This window comes from Eutrigla gurnardus (genome assembly GCF_963514095.1).
Source record: "Eutrigla gurnardus genome assembly, chromosome: 7".
NCBI classification, from domain to species: Eukaryota; Metazoa; Chordata; class Actinopteri; order Perciformes; family Triglidae; genus Eutrigla; species Eutrigla gurnardus.
Genome location: NC_139921.1, coordinates 7,087,171 through 7,111,142, shown reverse-complemented (window position 1 = coordinate 7,111,142; position 23,972 = coordinate 7,087,171). Strand labels below are relative to the sequence as shown.

Here is a 23,972-nt window from a genome sequence, read left to right as displayed (position 1 = left end):
CTTGCAGGTGTTATGAGCTATGTGAGCCGGGCAGTTAGCTTTCAAAATGCGACTGTTGTCACTGCTCAATAACTGGTAAACGGAGTGGTGTTTTTTCCGAAGTTTACATTGGCATTATCTGCCGCATAGGCCGTGATGTGTTTTATATCCAGTTCATACTTTTTCAGGCAGTTCATCAGAGCTTGATGAATACCATTTGCCGTTTCATCACTATCTTCATAAAAGTCAAGTAGCTTGCACCGCACTCCATCAGACACAGAAAAATATCTCACGCACACTGGAAACATTTTTCTATTTCCCTTGTTTGAGGCATCGGAGGCAACCGAGTAAAACACAGGCTCACCTTCAGTCGGGGATAGATCATTCAGGATATCCTGTACAGTCTTTGGTCCTAATACATTCATTGTGATCATCTCAGCTTTCGTTCTTCCGAGGTGCATCTTCTTCACAACATTTGAGTCATGAAACAATGCTCCGTTTAGCTTAACGAGGCAGTCGGCGCTGTTGTAGCTAAGTCCATGTTTGACAGTGTGATAGACGTACGAGGCTTCACTTGCCGCTATTTTGTCCGTTTCCACAGTAGCCGCCCCGAAGAATGCACCGATATTGCTTGCACCTTTAGCGAGTGTGGCCTTCTTGTGCATTTCTGTGGAAGCATGTTGGGACAAGTCATTCTCACCTCCATGGCCAACTGAAAATTCCCGGCGACATAAAGTACAGAAGGCTTTCGTTGACTCCCCGCTGACAGGCTTAACCCACGTCTTTGTAACTTCCCATAGTTTGTTGTAGCTGCACAGTCTTTTCTTTTTTGCAGGTTTATCCATTGTAGTTCAATCTGTATTCACAGTCGACTCAGCAACGTCACACTGTGATTTTCTCTTGTTTTTTTTTTTGAGGAATTGGCGCATTTACTGAACGTATACTGATACGGGAGGTGGGGCTGTGATTGGATGATGACAGGTGTCGTTGATGATCCTCAAGTGTCGTGATCAGCGCTGCTGCAGTTGTATCAGTCAGTGGTCAGATCAGCATAGCAGTCAATAAGCGGGACAAAAGAGGTCACGTACGGGACAAATAAATTAGGCCCAATATATGGGACGTCCCGGCTAATACGGGACGGTCAGCAATCCTAATCATAGGAAGCCAGTGTTAGCTGGCTAGCATGGTAGCTAACAATGAAAGTAAACTTATTAGCAAGACTGAACTAGTCTGGTGTTTGTCCTGCTGTCTTTCACAAGGCTTGATCTTGAGGTTTCTTCTAAGCGTGACATTTCCTCTGCTCCTTGTTGCTGCTGCCACTGAGCAACCACAGCAACATGACAAAGAAGCAGAACCCGATTGGTCTTCCTGTGTGCATTTGACCTGCTGATTGGCTCACAAGTAGAACCTTAGAGAACCAAGGTGGTTTGACTTTGGAAATATAACCTTTTAGTTTCCTAAATAAAACACCTCACATTATGTTACTAAGTTGTCTTAGAATAAGAATATGTGAATAACTTAATTATGATAAAAATGAACCTGAGGTGATGAACAGTTGTTTGTAATTGTTTCATCACTAATTTCTGGTTCCTCTTCAGACTCAGTGGCTGTAACCTCTCAGAGAGAAGCTGTGAAGGTCTGTCCTCAGTTCTCAGCTCCCAGTCCTCCAGTCTAAGAGACCTGGACCTGAGTAACAACAACCTGCAGGATTCAGGAGTGAAGCTGCTGTCTGCTGGCCTGGAGAGTCCAAACTGTCGACTGGAAACTCTCAGGTCAGATTCAACTACTTTGAGAAGTTTACCTGTGAAGCTTTCAATGATGCGTTTACATGCACCAAATATTCAGTTTTTTTATATTCAAGTAATCCTCAAAAGACACATTTGCTACTAATCTGTTTACATGGCTGATGAAGTACTGTTTCTGCTGCTAACGACTCACATTCAAACTCAACATCACACCGCAAGGCGTTACACTAGCTAGCATGCTTATGTCATTGAACATTAGTGCATCGGCGACTCACTTCCAAAATCCGCAGAGATCAACAGTAAATACAATCATCAGTTACAAATATCAACAGGTACCTTTATTTAAGGGTTTTATACAGCGATATGTAACACAATTTGTTCGTTTTTTACCTTCTTCCTCACACAATGGCATCACATCACCGTCCTTTCTGGCTGAAATCTCTCCGTGGTCCACACGCAACAAAACAAAACCCATAATGCACTTTGCGCAGTAACAAATCCCCAGGCTAAATGCTGCCCTCTAGTGACCATATTTAAGAACTGACTGTGGCGAAACATTTACAATCTCCTTCACAGTTTTAACAATTAGAAATGACACAATCAAAATGAATCAACAAATGACATATGAAATAAACTTTACATTTTTCAGGTATTCAACAACCAAAGTGAAAACACAAACATGCCGGGTTTTACCACCCGGTTACACTTACATGACAAGTCACAGTTCACAGATATTTGAAGTTCATTTTTGATCAGCTCTGTGCTGCATCTGTTTCTTGAGTCTGACCATTTAATGGTCATCTGAGAGAAAATCCTCTCTACAAAGGCATTTGAGCCTGGCACGCTGAGGACAAATGAGACAATCCTGAACATGTTGATCAAGTTGGCTTTCCCTAGGTTTTGGAAAACTGCAACCCACTTCTCACTGGTAGATTTTGTGGTATCCTGTGTGGCTTTCTTTATTTCCTCCCTGCTAGCACGAAACTCTTCACAGAGTTGGTCCATACTCACTGTCTCTGTCATTTTGAGGGCAACCACCACCTGCTCCAGGTCAGTGAAGGAGAGCTCCTTCTGTAGGCCGATCGGTTTCAGTTTCATCATCACATTTTCTGATGAGAAATCAAACCATTTGTCAATGTATGCAATGACAGAGTCATAGAACTTCAGAAAGTCCTTCTGCTGCTGTGATCTCTGTGCTGGCAGTTGTTTGTCCATCAGCTGCTTGGTCTGGTATCCAAAAAAGCTCTTCTTTCTGCTGAAGCATCTTCGCTTTGAATTTTCCCACCTCCCCGTACACTTCTGTGATGCAGAGCTTTGTTTCCTCCAGCTTTTTAACGAGTGTCAAAAACACACCCCACGTTGTGGAAAAAGCACAGATAAATCTCAGTAGCTGCAGTTTTTTCTTCATCCTCAAAAATCCTCCTCAGAAACACAGGACAGGTCTCCCCAAGGGACCTGAAGTATGAGGTGAGAGCTGGCCAGCTCTGCAGGAGACGATCAACAGCTGGATGGAGAGACAGCCATCGCGTGCAAACATGACGCAGAATTTCACGCCACTCAATGTCAACAAAAACAAAAAATGCACGCAGTTCCTCTCTTCTGGAAGCAGATACTGAGAAGTGGCTGTAGATCTTTAAAACCAGTGACTCAATATCCACTGAAAGCTGATCATAGGCGTGCTTGCAGGTGTTATGAGCTATGTGAGCCGGGCAGTTAGCTTTCAAAATGCGACTGTTGTCACTGCTCAATAACTGGTAAACGGAGTGGTGTTTTCCGAAGTTTACATTGGCATTATCTGCCGCACAGGCCGTGATGTGTTTTATATCCAGTTCATACTTTTTCAGGCAGTTCATCAGAGCTTGATGAATACCATTTGCCGTTTCATCACTATCTTCATAAAAGTCAAGTAGCTTGCACCGCACTCCATCAGACACAGAAAAATATCTCACGCACACTGGAAACATTTTTCTATTTCCCTTGTTTGAGGCATCGGAGGCAACCGAGTAAAACACAGGCTGAACTTCAGTCGGGGATAGATCATTCAGGATATCCTGTACATTCTTTGGTCCTAATACATTCATTGTGATCATCTCAGCTTTCGTTCTTCCGAGGTGCATCTTCTTCACAACATTTGAGTCATGAAACAACGCTCCGTTTAGCTTAACGAGGTAGTCGGCGCTGTTGTAGCTAAGTCCATGTTTGACAGTGTGATAGACGTACGAGGCTTCACTTGCCGCTATTTTGTCCGTTTCCACAGTAGCCGCCCCGAAGAATGCACCGATATTGCTTGCACCTTTAGCAAGTGTGGCCTTCTTGTGCATTTCTGTGGAAGCATGTTGGGACAAGTCATTCTCACCTCCATGGCCAACTGAAAATTCCCGGCGACATAAAGTACAGAAGGCTTTCGTTGAGTCCCCGCTGACGGGCTTAACCCACGTCTTTGTAACTTCCCATAGTTTGTTGTAGCTGCACAGTCTTTTCTTTTTTGCAGGTTTATCCATTGTAGTTCAATCCGTATTCACAGTCGACTCAGCAACGTCACACTGTGATTTTCTCTTGTTTTTTTTTGAGGAATTGGCGCATTTACTGAACGTATACTGATACGGGAGGTGGGGCTGTGATTGGATGATGACAGGTGTCGTTGATGATCCTCAAGTGTCGTGATCAGCGCTGCTGCAGTTGTATCAGTCAGTGGTCAGATCAGCTTAGCAGTCAATAAGTGGGACAAAAGAGGTCACGTACGGGACAAATAAATTAGGCCCAATATATGGGACGTCCCGGCTAATACGGGACAGTTGGCAATCCTAATCATAGGAAGCCAGTGTTAGCTGGCTAGCATGGTAGCTAACAATGAAAGTAAACTTATTAGCAAGACTGAACTAGTCTGGTGTTTGTCCTGCTGTCTTTCACAAGGTTTGATCTTGAGGTTTCTTCTAAGCGTTGCGTTGACGTGACATTTCCTCTGCTCCTTGTTGCTGCTGCCACTGAGCAACCACAGCAACATGACAAAGAAGCAGAACCCGATTGGTCTTCCTGTGTGCATTTGACCTGCTGATTGGCTCACAAGTAGAACCTTAGAGAACCAAGGTGGTTTGACTTTGGAAATAGAACCTTTTAGTTTCCTAAATAAAACACCTCACATAATGTTACTAAGTTGTCATAGAATAAGAATATGTGAATAACTTAATTATGACAAAAATGTCAGTTAGAACCTGAGGTGATGAACAGTTGTTTGTAATTGTTTCACCACTCATTTCTGATTCCTCTTCAGACTCACTGGCTGTAACCTCTCAGAGAGAAGCTGTGAAGGTCTGTCCTCAGTTCTCAGCTCCCAGTCCTCCAGTCTAAGAGACCTGGACCTGAGTAACAACAACCTGCAGGATTCAGGAGTGAAGCTGCTGTCTGCTGGCCTGGAGAGTCCAAACTGTCGACTGGAAACTCTCAGGTCAGATTCAACTACTTCGAGAAGTTTACCTGTGAAGCTTTCAATGATGCGTTTACATGCACCAAATATTCAGTTTTTTTATATTCAAGTAATCCTCAAAAGACACATTTGCTACTAATCTGTTTACATGGCTGATGAAGTACTGTTTCTGCTGCTAACGACTCACATTCAAACTCAACATCACACCGCAAGGCGTTACACTAGCTAGCATGCTTATGTCATTGAACATTAGTGCATCGGCGACTCACGTCCAAAATCCGCAGAGATCAACAGTAAATACAATCATCAGTTACAAATATCAACAGGTACCTTTATTTAAGGGTTTTATACAGCGATATGTAACACAATTTGTTCGTTTTTTACCTTCTTCCTCACACAATGGCATCACATCACCGTCCTTTCTGGCTGAAATCTCTCCGTGGTCCACACGCAACAAAACAAAACCCATAATGCACTTTGCGCAGTAACAAATCCCCAGGCTAAATGCTGCCGTCTAGTGACCATATTTAAGAACTGACTGTGGCGAAACATTTACAATCTCCTTCACAGTTTTAACAAATAGAAATGACACAATCAAAATAAATCAACAAATGACATATGAAATAAACTTTACATTTTTCAGGTATTCAACAACCAAAGTGAAAACACAAACATGCCGGGTTTTACCACCCGGTTACACTTACATGACAAGTCACAGTTCACAGATATTTGAAGTTCATTTTTGATCAGCTCTGTGCTGCATCTGTTTCTTGAGTCTGACCATTTAATGGTCATCAGAGAGAAAATCCTCTCTACAAAGGCATTTGAGCCTGGCACGCTGAGGACAAATGAGACCACCCTGAACATGTTGATCAGGTTGGCTTTCCCTAGGTTTTGGAAAACTGCAACCCACTTCTCACTGGTAGATTTTGTGGTATCCTGTGTGGCTTTCTTTATTTCCTCCCTGCTAGCACAAAACTCTTCATAGAGTTGGTCCATACTCACTGTCTCTGTCATTTTGAGGGCAACCACCACCTGCTCCAGGTCAGTGAAGGAGAGCTCCTCCTGTAGGCCGATCGGTTTCAGTTTCATCATCACATTTTCTGATGAGAAATCAAACCATTTGTCAATGTATGCAATGACAGAGTCATAGAACTTCAGAAAGTCCTTCTGCTGCTGTGATCTCTGTGCTGGCAGTTGTTTGTCCATCAGCTGCTTGGTCTGGTATCCAAAAAAGCTGTCTTCTTTCTGCTGAAGCATCTTCGCTTTGAATTTTCCCACCTCCCCGTACACTTCTGTGATGCAGAGCTTTGTTTCCTCCAGCTTTTTAACGAGTGTGTCAAAAACACACCCCACGTTGTGGAAAAAGCACAGATAAATCTCAGTAGCTGCAGTTTTTTCTTCATCCTCAAAAATCCTCCTCAGAAACACAGGACAGGTCTCCCCAAGGGACCTGAAGTATGAGGTGAGAGCTGGCCAGCTCTGCAGGAGACGATCAACAGCTGGATGGAGAGACAGCCATCGCGTGCAAACATGACGCAGAATTTCACGCCACTCAATGTCAACAAAAACAAAAAATGCACGCAGTTCCTCTCTTCTGGAAGCAGATACTGAGAAGTGGCTGTAGATCTTTAAAACCAGTGACTCAATATCCACTGACAGCTGATCACAGGCGTGCTTGCAGGTGTTATGAGCTATGTGAGCCGGGCAGTCAGCTTTCAAAATGCGACTGTTGTCACTGCTCAATAACTGGTAAACGGAGTGGTGTTTTCCGAAGTTTACATTGGCATTATCTGCCGCATAGGCCGTGATGTGTTTTATATCCAGTTCATACTTTTTCAGGCAGTTCATCAGAGCTTGATGAATACCATTTGCCGTTTCATCACTATCTTCATAAAAGTCAAGTAGCTTGCACCGCACTCCATCAGACACAGAAAAATATCTCACGCACACTGGAAACATTTTTCTATTTCCCTTGTTTGAGGCATCGGAGGCAACCGAGTAAAACACAGGCTCACCTTCAGTCGGGGATAGATCATTCAGGATATCCTGTACAGTCTTTGGTCCTAATACATTCATTGTGATCATCTCAGCTTTCGTTCTTCCGAGGTGCATCTTCTTCACAACATTTGAGTCATGAAACAACGCTCCGTTTAGCTTAACGAGGCAGTCGGCGCTGTTGTAGCTAAGTCCATGTTTGACAGTGGGATAAACGTACGAGGCTTCACTTGCTGCTATTTTGTCCGTTTCCACAGTAGCCGCCCCGAAGAATGCACCGATATTGCTTGCACCTTTAGCGAGTGTGGCCTTCTTGTGCATTTCTGTGGAAGCATGTTGGGACAAGTCATTCTCACCTCCATGGCCAACTGAAAATTCCCGGCGACATAAAGTACAGAAGGCTTTCGTTGAGTCCCCGCTGACGGGCTTAACCCACGTCTTTGTAACTTCCCATAGTTTGTTGTAGCTGCACAGTCTTTTCTTTTTTGCAGGTTTATCCATTGTAGTTCAATCCGTATTCACAGTCGACTCAGCAACGTCACACTGTGATTTTCTCTTGTTTTTTTTTTAGGAATTGGCGCATTTACTGAACGTATACTGATACGGGAGGTGGGGCTGTGATTGGATGATGACAGGTGTCGTTGATGATCCTCAAGTGTCGTGATCAGCGCTGCTGCAGTTGTATCAGTCAGTGGTCAGATCAGCGTAGCAGTCAATAAGCGGGACCAAAGAGGTCACGTACGGGACAAATAAATTAGGCCCAATATATGGGACGTCCCGGCTAATACGGGACAGTTGGCAATCCTAATCATAGGAAGCCAGTGTTAGCTGGCTAGCATGGTAGCTAACAATGAAAGTAAACTTATTAGCAAGACTGAACTAGTCTGGTGTTTGTCCTGCTGTCTTTCACAAGGCTTGATCTTGAGGTTTCTTCTAAGCGTGACATTTCCTCTGCTCCTTGTTGCTGCTGCCACTGAGCAACCACAGCAACATGACAAAGAAGCAGAACCCGATTGGTCTTCCTGTGTGCATTTGACCTGCTGATTGGCTCACAAGTAGAACCTTAGAGAACCAACGGGGTTTGACTTTGGAAATAGAACCTTTTTGTTTCCTAAATAAAACACCTCACATAATGTTACTAAGTTGTCTTAGAATAAGAATATGTGAATAACTTAATTATGACAAAAATGAACCTGAGGTGATGAACAGTTGTTTGTAATTGTTTCATCACTAATTTCTGATTCCTCTTCAGACTCAGTGGCTGTAACCTCTCAGAGAGAAGCTGTGAAGGTCTGTCCTCAGTTCTCAGCTCCCAGTCCTCCAGTCTAAGAGACCTGGACCTGAGTACCAACGACCTGCAGGATTCAGGAGTGAAGCTGCTGTCTGCTGGCCTGGAGAGTCCAAACTGTTGACTGGAAACTCTCAGGTCAGATTCAACTACTTTGAGAAGTTTACCTATGAAGCTTTCAATGATGCGTTTACATGCACCAAATATTCAGTTATTTATATTCAAGTAATCCTCAAAAGACATGTTTGATACTATGGCTGATGAAATACTGTTTCTGCTGCTAACGACTTGCCAGCAAAAGAACAAAACAAAACAAAACTTGTCCAAACCAAACCTCTTGTTTATCTTTTCCCCACCGTTCGATGTTTTAATAGTTTTATAAATCCACCTGGTGTTTATAAATGCTGTTGCAAACGTCAGTCTACGTTTGTGAAGTCACTCCATGAACATGTGAGCCTGAACTACAACACCAGACTGTCTCTGCTGTCAAGGTGGAGCCAGTTTGAACCACTTTCTATACAGTTGAGTTTATTGAGTTTTATATGAAATGAACTAATATTCTTGTCACGGTGGCTGAAGCAGCAGGGAGGACCCACATGCAGACTCAAAGCTATGCAGATGCAATGAAGACATATTATCATGAAAACACCTCCTAGTGGCCAGCAGAGAGAATGCAGCTTTAAGGACCTTCAGGCTTGACTTCACTTTTCTGAACCAGAGGTTGATGCCTGATTGGAATATCAACTCTGACAACTGAACATGAACCAACCAGACATTTTGATGCTGCTGACAGTTTTAATTCAAAGTTTAAAGCTTCTAACTCGTCTGCACGGCGGAGACAAAACGCCATTTTAACACCAACATGTGCACACATTTATGATGACAATGACTGTAAAAGGCTCTATAGCAAGGGTCACTAAGAGGTGGAGCTTGGCCCAGATCCAGACCCAGACCCCGTCCTACTTGGACCCAGACCCATGACTGATAGATCATTGAGAATTATTAAATGATGACGGAGCGTTTCCATTTTACTGCTGCAGCGTTACCATCACTACACTGGCTCAGATGGTTGGAGGCTAAATCACCTCACTGGTTGCTACTCACAAACACTAAATTACCCAGTAATGCAACGGGGTGAAACGTTAACTCCAAACTTAATCAAATCTGGGCAAACTGGTGTTTCTGTGAGTGACGTTTCTATGGTGACAACTGACGAGACTCACTGACAGCTGACAGATGGATCAGAGAGTGGAGGTGATAAACGTCAGTCAGGTCGGTGAAATCTAGAGCCGATAGATAAGTTCACACGGCTGCTCTCAAAGAGGAACGCTGACAGTGAGAACAGAGCTTTGAATCAAGACAGACTCTTTTCTTCCAACTGGCAGTTGAACACCTGAATGCCTCATATGTTCTGAGACTCTTAAGAAGCACATTTTCAAAGCTGTGTTTTGTATTTTACTGTTATTATCAGAGTACTTGTTATTCATAATTCCTCCAGTTCAATATGAAAACTATAACATTGTTGAAATGTTATTGAATTACAGCCTTTTTTCTTTGCTAGATGGTTTAAAATCAATACCAGATCTTTGTTGGCACACCAGGTCTGAAGACAGACCACATAGACTGTTTCAACTGTTGTTTCTTCTCTTTTCTAACGCTTCAATTTCTCTCTCAATCATTTCAGCTCGTCTCTTTTCTTTCTTTTAACTTCCTCCTCTGTCCATCTCTGTCCATCACTCAGCCACGCTTATCCCACCCAGTACAACATCAACACAGCAAAAGACAAATATCACTTTTTCTCATTTTAAAAAGTGGACAAATGGACATAAGTCTATGTAATGTCCCCAGAAGTGACAGTAGTGTGTGTCTTCAGTCTGTCAGGTTGTCTGATCACAGAGGACGGCTGTTCTTCTCTGGCCTCAGCTCTGGACTCCAACCCCTCCTATCTGAGACAGCTGGACGTGAGCTACAATCATCCAGGAGACTCAGGAGTCAAGCTGCTGTCTGCTGGACTGGAGGGTCCACACTGGAGACTGGACACTCTCAGGTGAGGACAGATGGACAGACATCAGACTGGTCTCTCAGGTGAGGACAGATGGACAGACATCAGACTGGACTCTCAGGTGAGGACAGATGAACAGACATCAGACTGGACTCTCAGGTGAGGTCAGATGGACAGACATCAGAATGGACACTCAGGTGAGGACAGGTGGACAGACACCAGACTGGACACTCAGGTGAGGACAGATGGACAGACACCAGACTGGACACTCAGGTGAGGAGAGATGGACAGACATCTGACTAGACACTCAGGTGAGGACAGATGGACAGACATCAGACTGGACTCTCATGTGAGGACAGATGCACAGACATCAGACTGGAGACTCAGGTGAGGATATATGGACAGACATCAGACTGGACACCTAGGTGAGGACAGATGGACAGACATCAGACTGGACACTCTCAGGTTAGGACAGATGGACAGACATCAGACTGGACTCTTAGGTGAGGACAGATGGACAGACATCAGAATGGACACTCAGGTGAGGACAGGTGGACAGACAGCAGACTGGACTCTCAGGTGAGGACAGATGGACAGACATCAGACTGGACACTCTCAGGTGAGGACAGATGCACAGACATCAGACTGGAGACTCAGGTGAGGATAGATGGACAGACATCAGACTGGACACTCAGGTGAGGACAGATGGACAACAGCTCCAGACTGTGTCTCCGTCTCTGACTGAGGAACTGGGGTTCATGTTTAATGGTGGACCTGATTGAGGTCTTTGAATGTCTTCCTGCAGGGTGGACCATGAGGGACAGCAGAGACTGAGACCTGGTGTCATGAAGTGTGAGTATGTTTTCAGTAACTCAGCTGCTCCAGATTTGAACGTGTTAATGACTGAAATCCGATGATCACGTTTCTATCAGGATGTAGCGTTTGTTTCTTCGTGGCTGTAAAGATGTCGTGTTGTGTTCACACCAAACGCCACATTTTCACATTCAATTACACACAAAGTCAACGCAGAGACACAAACGGACGGCAATTCCTGCCGGACGGCAACGGAGTCGTGTTTGTGTGAGTTTAAATATTTCAACTCAAGAGATAAATTCCTCTGTGTCTCTAAAGCGTCTCAGCTTTGAGATCGTCCTCCTGTCGTCCTGACGTCCCTGAATCCTAAATGGAGGAACCAGATGTTGTCTCCTGGGTCTGTGGTCCCCTAGAGGTCTACAATAGTAGCTCACATTAGTCCAGAGACCAGACCACAGGTCGGTCTGGTTTCAATCTTTAGTAATTTAAGGCCAAACTGTGATATTTTTAGGACCAACGATGTAATTTTGTCGTGTTTTTGTTTTGTCTGTTGATCGTCAGTGATCCAGAACAGACAGTTTGCGTTCTCACTAATCCAACTTTCCTAACGGCTCTACATATATTACACTAATTATACACATATATAGAAACCTGTTCTCCAGGCAGGACCACACGGCCTCCCACAAAGAACACCCCCACTCCACATGGCTGACTGGTCGACACCCACAGCCGCCATCTTGTAACACACTCACACACACACACACACACACACACACACACACACACACACACACACACACACACACACACACACACACACACACACACACACTTGTATAGTATTTAGTTAGATAGGCCACTTGGACTTAGTGTATGTTTCTTTGTTCATTGTTAATAAACCCCTTATGAACATACTGCTGTGTTTATTAATGTTGTATAAGAATGAATGATTTCAACCTCTTCTCTGTGAAGAATTCACAAATCCTTCAACTGTTTGTACTCATATTCTAATAGTTACTAATTATTGGCATTTGAGTACAAACTCCTTTATATTGAGACTGAGTATTGATATTAATAATGATCTATTAATAACTGAATCCGATCCAACAAAACACACACCACTACACACCGGTGCCTATTTATCAATGAAATGTATGACGTGACCCATCACCATCAAGTTACCGCCCCCTTGTGATGTCATATACTAATACCCAAAGTATATTTATTAAGCTTTCAAAACACCCACCAAAAAACACCCAATTGTCTCCAACAATAACCTTTAGCTGCATTGTGTTTGTTCTCTCCATCAGATGTCTGTGAACTGGAACTGGACACAAACACAGTCAGCAGAAAACTCAAACTGGACGACACCAACAGGAAGGTGACATGTGTGTCAGACGACCAGTCATATCCAGATCATCCAGACAGATTTGTCTCATGGCCTCAGCTGCTGTGTAGAGACGGTCTGACTGGTCACTGTTACTGGGAGGTCCAGTGGAGAGGAGTGGTTCGTATATCAGTGAGTTACAGAGGAATCAAGAGGAGAGGAGAAAACTCTGAGTTTGGATGGAATGATCAGTCCTGGAGTCTGTGTTGTTATGATGGTGGTTACTATGTCTATCACAAAAGCAAACAAACACACATCTCCTCCTCCTCCTCCTCCTCCTCCTCTGGTGTGGTAGCAGTGTACTTGGACTGTCCTGCTGGCACTTTGACCTTCTACAGAGTCTCGTTTAACAAACTGATCCACCTCCACACCTTCAACACCACATTCACTGAACCTCTTTATCCTGGGTTTAGAGTCTGGGATGGATCATCAGTGTCTCTGCGTCTCTGAAACTGTTCACAACAAACACAAAGCAAATTTTTCACGTGTTTGATTACATTCAGCGTCGATGCAAAGATGTGAATGAAGAAATAGCAGTTTGTAATCAGTCAGGTTCATTCCTCCTTGTACTTGTTGTAAATGTATTAATGCTTGTGTAAATGTACTTAAATGAATGGAGTATATCGGGATGGCTTTGTCTTTAGACTGAACCTTGTCGTGTTGAGGAACATGCATTAGTGACTGGAGCAAATAGTTGCTGTCCAGTGAAAACCATCAACATGAAACACAGAGCACACACAGATTAGAATAGAAAACATAATGTATTTAACATATTACAAATAAAAAAACATATTAAACTGTTTCTTCATTGTTGGAGAAAATGCTCCTGCTAAATTCACTAAGGAATGATAAACTATGATGATGCTGCAGCTGAGATTTTCCATTCATCAATGCTTTATAACGCTTGCTCTTGGGTGATGTTGGGACTTTGAACATCATGAGGGTGTTCTAGTCCTGCTGTATGTGAAAACATGTATGACATAACTTTTGTTATGATATGGAACAATGAATAAAATTGCATTTAAAAGAGAATAAACTGTTCTTGAACAGATATTTTAGCAAAAGTTTAATTAAACTATATTTTAAAACCAGTGTGACGATCTGAAAGATGCCTCGTCATGAAAATGAAAACAGGGCTGATGTTTGTTTCATTTCCCCGAGTACAGTCCGATACTATAGTATATTGAATGTGGAGATTAGTCCCATTATTATAACTAGATTGTGTTATTATTTCTAATACCTGCATCAGTTGAACTTGGTACAACTTGTGCAGGAGGCCTGCTGAATGTTCGTGTCCAGAGATACACAGACCAGCTGATGAAGACGGCTGCATGATGCATGTGAACGTGTCTGGGTATAAATGGTGACTTTGCTGCAGTGAACCTCCGTTGAATTGAATCCGGCGTCACCAACAGGCTTGGAAGAAGAGAAGCGTCCGCTGGCTGCATCTCGGCTCTGGGCAACTCCGACACTGCGGACGCAAATAAAGGTCGGAGATGTTTTGCCACTATTTTATCGTCAGCTTCACCTCGGCCTAGACGCAGTGAGTAACACATAATATTCTCCAAAAGGAAATTGATTAAGATCAAGATGAGAGAATGTGTGGATTCAAATTAAACGACTGAAATAATAAAAAGACAAAGCTCTGTGTAATAAGGAAGTTGCATGAGAACATGTTCAAATAAAATAAAACTGCAAGCTCTGTCGTGACGGGCCCTCGCTCATATGCGGTCATGGAGTGCCTGCGGTCACATGGCAGTGTCGTGGACGCCTACCCCTGCTGGGCCGCCTCTTGTGGTGGGTTTAGACACAAGTGATCTTCATTCAAAGCCATGTATAAAGTCTTTCGCAGGTGTGGAAAGTTTCATGACTGTTGATCTGGTGTTAAACAGTGACGGAGGTCACATCTTCTCCATGCCTTCCTGACATCTCTCTGAGTCCCCTTAGTGTTTCTCCTCCCCCTCCCCCACTATTTACAATGACAGCGCTGATACGCAGATGATTAAAAAACATTTTTTGCCCACTTCCTGTTGACTTTAGGCAGTGTGTCCAAGAGGCTTTTTTGTACATCTTGTGATGTCACGAGAGGCTGTGTCCTGGAGAGGAGCTATATTCCTCACAGATGGCTTCAATCTCTGACTGCTATGGCTTCACCTGGTGGGGGAGTTCGGAACTCCACACCAACACACCAACACACCAACACACCTGAGGCTGATCAGGGACTAATTGACTGCAGGGCTTTTGAGGGTTGGAGACGCAGGGAGTGCGAGGGTGTGTTGGTGGAGAAAGGCTCGCTGGCTGAATGCTCTGGAGAGGACCAGCCAGACCATGAGTGTGACCTGTGGGGAACTTATCATTTGGATTACTTACCTGGAATACTACAAGAGGACGGTTTATTGGGAGGATCTGTACCTAAGTTTGGATTTTCACTGTTGAAGGGCTGAAGAGACATTATTTGACTTTCGATAACTGGAGAGCAGCCGCTACCTTAGTTATAGTTTGCGTTTGAAAACTATTTCTGTTAATTCCCTAAAAACATTATTAAATCCTTGTTTATACCCTAACTTATGTCCTTGCACTGCTTGAGTTATCCCGCTGAGAGCCGTGTAGACTCTCATGACATCACAATCTCCACATGGGCTATCTAGGAAAAAATATTTTGTGTGTGTACGCCCAACCTAATGGGGGGGGGGGTCACATTTCATGTCGCCATTAGGTGGCGCTCTGACTATGAGTCAATATTGCAGTGCAGACGTGTTCAGGACGGGACTACTCAAGTGTGAATATTTTGGAGCAGAAACGCTGAAGTTATAACAGCTTTGATGCTTTTGGCGAAGGTTCAAAATAGTAGCACAGTCATGGCATCACCCTGGCCACACCCCTAAATATTCTGGACATCTTTGGATAACTTTTTGTCCTTAAGGCCTTTCCAACCATATATCCAATGTTGGTATTAATCGGATCAACGGTTAGTTCAAGTACAACCCCTGTGAATGGCCAAAAACGGACAAAAATGGACATAGGCTTCGAGTTTCGTGATGATTTGCCCAAAGGTTATGTTGTCGGCGCTCGGGCCCTAACAAGCCAACTTATCCTGATGCAAGATCAGCTTTTTAAATCCCCCGGAGGCGTGTCGTGCACATAACACGGCATGAAAACGTAATTTCTGATCCGGCTTGCCTCCTCTCCCCGTTTAGATGGAGGTTGACTCGCCTTGTTTCTCCTCTGTTACGGTTTTGAGACAACCTTCTTTGCTGCTCAGAGGAGGAACGCTGTGGGGAAAAGGAATGATCATCCCGCAATGAAAAGGCAGCATAAAATGAGCTATAGTTATTCTATAGTTATGAAATTAAACCAGAAACAGCATTGACAAAATGTAAAAGTTTATTTACAATGCAATCAGTATTTGTATAGAAGGCACGTGTGGAAGGAAACTTCTTGATGCTTACTGGACATTACATACTATCCCTGTGCTTTAAATAAAAATGCCTGATCTGAGTGCTATGAAGAAAATATAGATGAATGCTGTAAATATAAACCTGAACCAATAATCGGTAAGCTACAGTCCGCCACTGTAGATGAGCATCACAGAGAGAAGCATTGAATATCATAGAGTATAAACAGTATAAACATGATCATATATGTGCTTGTTAGAATAACAGTTTACATTCCTCCTGCAGTCCCTGGGGTTCCAGACCCCATGTAGAGGTACAAAATCAGTCATTAATCTCTTTCTTGTGTCGTTTCAGCTAGTTGCTCTTTGTGGTGATGCATGAAAACTGAACTTTGTCCTTCACTTCATGCACTAATCCACATTCTATTTTGTTCATATGAGTTTCAATCAGATCAGCATTTTAAGTGAGACCTGAGATTTAAACTCCTAAATGTTGTTTGTCGATACAGTCACCATAGAGATGCTGTTACCATAGCGATACAGCAGCTGTGATGACGGAGCAGTTACAAGCTAATGAGACTCTCCTCGTCTGCCTCTGGCTCGGCAGCGTCGACGGCTGGTAGAAAGCTTTCTGCAGGAGGAGCTGGAGGCGGGTCGGTGGGGCAGCTGCGGGCCGGCGGCGGCTGGGTGATGGGCTGGTCGATGGGGTGGTAGACGAAGCAGTAGTCTCCAGGTTGGGAACTGTTGTTAACATTGAGGGCCACCTCTGTAGGAGCCAGGAGATGGTGAACACCGTCCATATACACGCTGAGCATGTAAGAGTCTGGGGGAAACGGAATGATAACGTAGTGATGCTATAACAGTAGTCCAGGGGCCCGTTTCACAAAGCAGGTTCAACAAACTCTGAACCTAACCCTGAACTCTGAGTTGAACAACTCTGAGATGGGCAACTCTGAGTTTTCGGTTTCAGAACAGCGGTTTTGAATTAGTTCAGTCAACTCTGAGTATGTAAACTCTGAGTTACGCGCGTGCCTGCCGACTCTACAAAGCCATCATCAATGGAGCTCCGATACTATGATTCACCATGGCAGCTGGGAGAGCGTTATTAGATATTACTGAGTGTTTATGTAGAAAACGAGCTCATCCTGAGAAAGCGGAGCAAAGTAGCGATAGTTGGCATGGCAGACAATTACGGCCTGATCTAATGTGTATAACTGAAACAGTCTATTGATCTAAAGGTAATAAGTCTTTATTTTCGACCTTGCGGAGAGACACTGTGGTGTAATGGTTAGCAATGCCGCCCACGGTGTAGGGGACAGGTGTTCAACTCCCGTAGTTCACAAAGCAGTTCATTGAATGAATTATCATTTTCATTGGGTGCAATCCCCCCATGCCCAGAAAGAAAGTGGCGTCAGTTGAAAGCAGAAGAATATTGCGCAAATACGTTAACTAAGGCATATCATTTTAATCATATTTCACATATTAAACAGTAAATATAAGCAGGTATGTCAACAGAGAAATGTACTTAAACATTTCATAAATCTCCCGTTCGCAAAAACACTAGCTCCGCAAAGAATCTGGTTGCGGATTATGTCCATGATATGAAATGTTGAAAATGTCGGAGAATATTGTTTAGATAATATCTAATGTGTTTGGAAGGAAAGGCAATCAAAATCCTCTCCCGACGCAAAGCTGCTAGAATCACTTTTATTTCCATATCGATTAGGTTGATGATGAAAGGACGGCACATTTTTTCAGAGTTGGTTCAGATTCCGGAAAAAGGCGGAGACATGTAGGGAGAAACTCAGGGTTCATGGAAGCAAACCTGCTAGCGAGCAGGTTAGGTTCACGGAGTATGTTACCCGGGTAACTGACTCAGATTTATGCTGAACTGGCTTTGTGAAACCGAAAAACCAGAGTTTCCCTCATCTCAGGGTTAACTAACTCAAGGTTTTCACTAAACCTGCTTTGTGAAACGGACCCCTGTACTACGAAGTGAGTTCAACATACCCAGGGTATCTTTAAGAGATCCAGCTTAAGTAACCCTAACAAAGGCAATCGGAGATAAGCGGTCACACGAAGCTGAGGGGTATTCCATCAAACTCGCTAAGCACAAAGCCGGGCTAATTTCAATAAGCCTCGCTACCTGCAATTAAAAAAATATGAATAATAATAATGGATTGGATTTATATGGCGCTTTTCAAGATACTCAAAGCGCTCTGACAGGGTTCCGGGTTCCATTCATTCACACACAGTCATACCGGTGGTAGTAAACTACGATAGTAGCCACAGCTGCCCTGGGGCAGACTGACGGAAGCGTGGCTGCCATTCAGCGCCTACGGCCCCTCCGACCCCCACCTCAAACATACAGCAGTCACACACATTCACACGAATAATAAATCGTTTATTTTGTTTAAGACTGACTGGCCATATCATTATCTAAAGCCTCCAGTTGGGTGAGTGGCGATGCACCTGCCCTTGAATGTGGGCATCGCAGGTCCGGCAAGGACATTTTGTGTGTGTTTTCTTTTTTTTTTTATCAGAGAATTAGACCAACATTTTACCTTAACTATAAACCTTACCTATAAATATGTCATACAATTTCCCGAGAACTCAAATATAACTTGCAAAAACATGATAGGCATAAAGATGTTATTATTAATAGCATGTTATAGATCCCAATGACAAAGGCATTGCTGCATGCAATTTTCAGCCACATAAATTCCTTTCAGGTGATTCATTAATAGGTTCATTGAATGTGTTCATTGAATTGTTGAGATAAATGAGTTGGTCAATGTAGATGCATTTACTAGGCCTATCTAAAAAAAGAGAGAGAGCGAGAGAGAGAGAGAGAGAGAGAGAGAGAGAGAGAGAGAGAGAGAGAGAGAGAGAGAGAGAGAGAGAGAGAGAGTTCCAGCCAAAGAAAAAAGTTTCACAAAGTTCCATAGATGTGAGTTGAACCTTGGCCGGCCGCATGCAAAGCCGGCACGTTACCTCTACGCTATCCTCACATTCAAGAACTCTTTGTCAGTGTTATATTAGAGGATGTTACTCTTCTGTTACTGTTTGAATATCTGGCAGGGGACAACAGACGAAAACTAGCCTCTCAGGCTAACTCTGGCTCACTTACATTTTGAATGTTGATTAGTGTGCAATGTCCCTGAACTAAACCAATAAAATAAAAAAAAATAAAAAAAAATAAAAACCCCGCCCCTGCACTACAGTATTCCCTTTTTTGGTTATGATGGGTTTGTACTCCTCGTACAGTTCCATCAATAATTTTTGCTCTGGTCTTTTCTGCCATTTTCTCGATGATTCGACATTCACGGTTCTGGTCTGGCTTCATATCCCGTGAACGTGCGTAACACACGACAACGTTAGCGTGGCTTGAATTAGCCTCAACAAGGCGCGGCTGAAATGCGTTAATGGAATGGGTTTAGCCGCAAGTGGAAATTGGCGTTAGTTCTAACCAGGCTTAACCAGGTAAGCGCCGCTTTAATTAGCGAGTTTGGTGGAATACCCCTCTGGTTATCAACTCGTTAAGTCAACCCAGGGTTTACCTGTCCAGCTATGAGCGCGTGCACATGAAAGAGGCGGCGTTTGCAGCATTTGACCAATCACATACATGGATCAGTCTACGGCAGCGGAGCGGCGTATTTCATGTACGAGGAGCGAACCATAATCTTACAGAAATACGAAGAAGTTAAACATATAATGCAGGCAAAAAGCAACAGTTTCATCTGCCAAATGCAGGAAGGACAGCTGGCAAAAACTCGCCGACTGTGTGAACGCGGAAGTCGTATTAATAGTATTAGTAGTAGTATAATATGACTGCCCCATCATAAGGACACTAGTAGATCTGACTGATTTGATTATAACAGTAGCTTAGCTGATAGCTTAGTGGTTGTGTTGACGCCCCATGTGCCGGGGCTGTCTGCAGCGTACCTGGGTTTGAATCCGCCTTGCGGCCGTCTTTTAAATCATGTCGTCACTCTTTCTTTAGTCCCTTTAACTCTTATGATGTCCTTCAGCAATAAAAGGCCGAACACATAACTTTAAAATAATGATTTGTTGCTTGGATGTATTCTTATAACGTGGTTTATGACAATATCAGCCTCATTCTTCCAGCTGCAATCCCGGCGGTGTAAAACGAAGAGTTATAGTTGTAACTACGGTTCTATGAGTCCCGGATGACCGCCAGAGGCGGTGCTTTAAGCACTGGATAACTCCGCCCGCACTAGCGCATGTTGAGTACGAATAACAACAATGTCACCTGTGACTCCTGCATGAACCCCGGGAGGCTATATCTTCCGGTGTCAGCAGGCAATCGGCTCCCAAAATCTTCTCGCGAACGCGCAGGGATTCTTAGTGACCGAGTGCTCTGGCGGTCATCCGGGACTCATAGAACCGTAGTTACAACTGTAACTCTTCGTTCTATTTCGTCCCTACTGACCGCCAGAGGCGGTGCTTTAAGCACTGGATGACATATACCAACAGTGTCATGAAGAATCCCCTAACCCACCTTATTGATGAGGGTTTGAAGACCCACGGCAAAGGACCACGCCCAACGGGTGGGGAGCAGCAACATTAAGCCGGTAAAACCGATGGAACGTACCCGGCGACGACCAAGAGGCTGCAGCACAGATATCACCCAGGGGTACGCCTCTCAGGGCAGCCCAGGACGTGGAGACAACCCGCGTTGAGTGGCATCTGACCCCCGTCGGCAATGCTCGACCATTGACCCTGTAAGCACAAGAGATGGTGTCCACAATCCAATGAGAAAGGCGCTGTTTGGAGAGGGCACAACCCCTGTTATGACCCCCATAGCAAACAAACAATTGGTCCGACTGCCGCAGATGTGCAGTGGCACTGATATAGGCAACCAGGGCCCGCACAGGACACAAGGCACGCAACTCACCATCAGCCGCTGTGGGATCAAACCGCGCCAGGTGAATAGGGCGGTTGACATGGCCACGGGGCAGGTTCTTTGGCAGAAACGCAACATTAGGCCATAGGGTCACCCCTGAACCATCAGGCCCCCAACGCAGGCAGGGCTCGCTGACAGACAAAGCATGCAACTCCCCCACCTGTTTCGCTGAGGTCATGGCCAGAAGAAAGGCTGTCTTCAACGACAGCCACTTGAGGTCAGCCTGGGCGATAGGTTCGAAAGGTGAAGAAGACAGGGCCTTCAGCACCAGGGAGAGGTCCCACGCCGGAACCCTGGGGGAGACTGAGGGCCGCAGCCTCAATGCCCCCCTTAAAAATAGAGACACCAGCCGCTGGCACCCTACAGTAGCATTGTCTATCAAGTCATGCTGCCATGAAATGGCTGCTACATACACCTTCAAAGTGGAAGGTGCACGGCCGTTGTCCAGGAGAGACTGAAGAAAGTCCAGAAAGGTGGCCACCGGGCAAGAAGTGGGGTCGTCCCCCCTGTCAGCGCACCAGGCAGAGAACCTCCTCCACTTGCTCTCATACTGGAGACGGGTGGACGATGCACGAGCATGCGAGATGGTTCGTCGGACAGGCTCAGTGCAACCGGTCAGAAGCGTGTCAGACCCTGCAGCGGCCAGGCCCAAAGCTGGAGACGACAGGGGTTGGGGTGCCAAATCCGCCCCCCTAGGTGTGACAGGAGATCTTTCCTCCCTGGGAGACTCCATGGCGAGCTGCAGCAGAGCTGCCGCAGCAGTGGAAACCAGGGCCTTCCTGGCCAGAACGGGGCTACCAGGAGGAGGCGGTGGCCCCAATGAAGGACCCGCTGCAGCATCGGGAGGATCAGAGGCAGCGGTGGGAAGGCGTACAGGAACATGCTGGGCCACTCGTGCCCCAAGGCATCCTGTCCCAGAGGACTGTCCTCCTCCATCCAGGAAAACCATAGGGGACAATGGGTTGACTCCCTGGAGGCAAAGAGATCCACCTCCGCCCTGCCGAAAACGCCCCAGATCAGCTCGACAACCTCTGGGTGTAGCCTCCACTCCCCCGGCGGAGGCTTCTGCCGAGAAAGGAAATCTGCCACCTGATTCTGGTCCCCCGGGAGCCACATTGCTCGCAAGCTCAACAGACGGGGAGCGGCCCATGTCAGCAGGCGCTGGGACACCTGCAGCAGTTGCGCCGACTTGGTGCCCCCTTGATGATTGACCTGGGAGACCACTGCCTTGTTGTCTGACCGGACCAGCACATGTTTCCCCTGCAGGTGCGGTAACAAATGTCGGAGAGCCAGGTGGACAGCCCGCAGCTCCAGCACATTGATGTGCTGCATGCGGTCCCGAAGAGACCACCGTCCCTGGGCGGACCTGCCACGCCAGACTGCACCCCACCCTAACTGGGATGCATCTGTGGCAACCGTCTCCCGGAAGGAAGGGAGGACCCCCATAGGTGCCCCCCCCAGTAGGAACGCCCTGTCTTGCCATGGTGCCAGAGCGTGGACGCACACCTGAGACACCACGATCAGCTTGTGCCTGTGAAACTTCGGGTCCAGATGGAAGCTGTTCAGCCACATCTGGAGCGGGCGCAGTAGCAACAGGCCGGAAGGTAGGCAGTCGATGCAGCCGTCAGTTTGCCCAGGAGCTGCAGAAACTGAATGTAAGGTAGCCGCCTGCCCCTCTTGAAGAAAGGGAGGAGTTGGAGGATGTTGCTCACACGTTTCTCCGACAGATAGGCCTTCATGGCGACCGAGTCCAGATCCAGACCCAAATAGGCAATCCGCTGAGTGGGGACCAGGCAACTTTTTGCAATGTTGACAGTGAGGCCCAGTCGGGCCACATGCAGCAGAAGACGGTTGGTATCCCGGACCACCTGGGCACGGGAATGCGCGCACACCAACCAGTCGTCTAGATAGGGCAGGACCTTCATGCCTCCCGCCTGCAGAGGCGCAAAGGCTGCCGCAGCACAACGGGTGAACACTCTTGGGGACAGGGAGAGTCCAAAGGGGAGCACCCTGAACTGGTAATGGTGACCCTGGAAGGCAAACCTCAGAAAGGGATGATGATGAGCAGCGATCGGGACATGAAAGTAGGCATCCTTCAAATCTATGGAGGTGAACCACTCGTTGAGGTAGGCGCCCTCCTGTGAAGGCCTGCAAGCCGCCGCCTGGTCTCATCGGCTTCAGCTGTGTGGTCCAATGCCTGCAGAGCTGCAGAGCCAAACAGCTCACCAGGTTCCGCCGGCACCCTGCGAAGGACCCTACGAGTCGCCTCCGTCAGGGGTGACTGGGCCAGCCACACGTGACGACGAGTGTGGACAAGCGTCGACATAAGTCGACCCAACTCTCTCGACTGACAGGCAAAAGTCTGCAGTGAGGCATCGCAGATGTCACGGATGGAGTCATCCACCTGAGCGTCCTGCAGGGAAGATGAGAGGGCCAAAAGGAAGTGGGAGAGGGTGTTTCCAAGGCGGCCGATATGCGCTGCCGTGTTGTAAGCTCTGCAGACGTAGTCATCAGTGACCTTACACTGGGCAGAAGGGCACCTGGGGTCCGACTTCATTGCCTCCTCTGGAGAAACAATCAGGGCAGCAATTGCAGGTTCCACCGCTGGCATGCGGAGAAGACCAACTGCCTCAGCACCCTCCATGGCAGCTAAGGCTCGCTCATCCGACCCAGGCCTGGTGAGGGCCGACGTGTCTCCCCAGCAGGAATGCAGCTCCTTCAAAAAATCAGGAGAGTGCGGCACCCTAGTCTTCGCCGGTGGGGGGTTGCGCCTGTAGAAAGCGCTAGGAGCTTTTTCTTGACTCGGAGCGTCAAGCTGCAGGCGTGCCAGGGCAGCCCGGATGATTGCTCCCATGGAGGAGTCATCAGATCCTCGCCGTGAATCCGAGGCTGAAGAATGTGATGAGCCTGGTGCAGTCGGAGTCGTTAGCCCGACCTGGGAACCATTAAACTGGCTAGATGAAGCTGCAATGGAGATAGCGTCGTCCGGTGGCAGCGGTGACCCCTGGGCAGCCG

The 23,972-nt window shown here is 45.9% G+C and overlaps 1 protein-coding gene across 3 annotated transcripts in view; it reads left to right on the top strand.

The window, feature by feature from the left end:
- The window catches only part of LOC311016342 (uncharacterized protein), a 404,261-nt gene that overhangs the window by 307,488 nt on the left and 72,801 nt on the right, over nucleotides 1-23,972 (top strand). The window contains exons 18-20 of one of the 3 annotated variants that reach the window (XR_014597473.1): nucleotides 1,578-1,751; nucleotides 4,996-5,169; nucleotides 8,399-8,572. Coding sequence is in view for 2 of the 3 variants with exons in the window: in XM_084013972.1 (XP_083870098.1) it covers nucleotides 12,560-13,086 (527 nt within the window). In the remaining variant the exon portion in view is untranslated. Of the gene's footprint in view, nucleotides 1-1,577; nucleotides 1,752-4,995; nucleotides 5,170-8,398; nucleotides 8,573-10,307; nucleotides 10,482-12,559; nucleotides 13,643-23,972 lie in introns of those variants that run through there. The other 2 variants (XM_084013971.1, XM_084013972.1) reach the window with 2 other exon arrangements.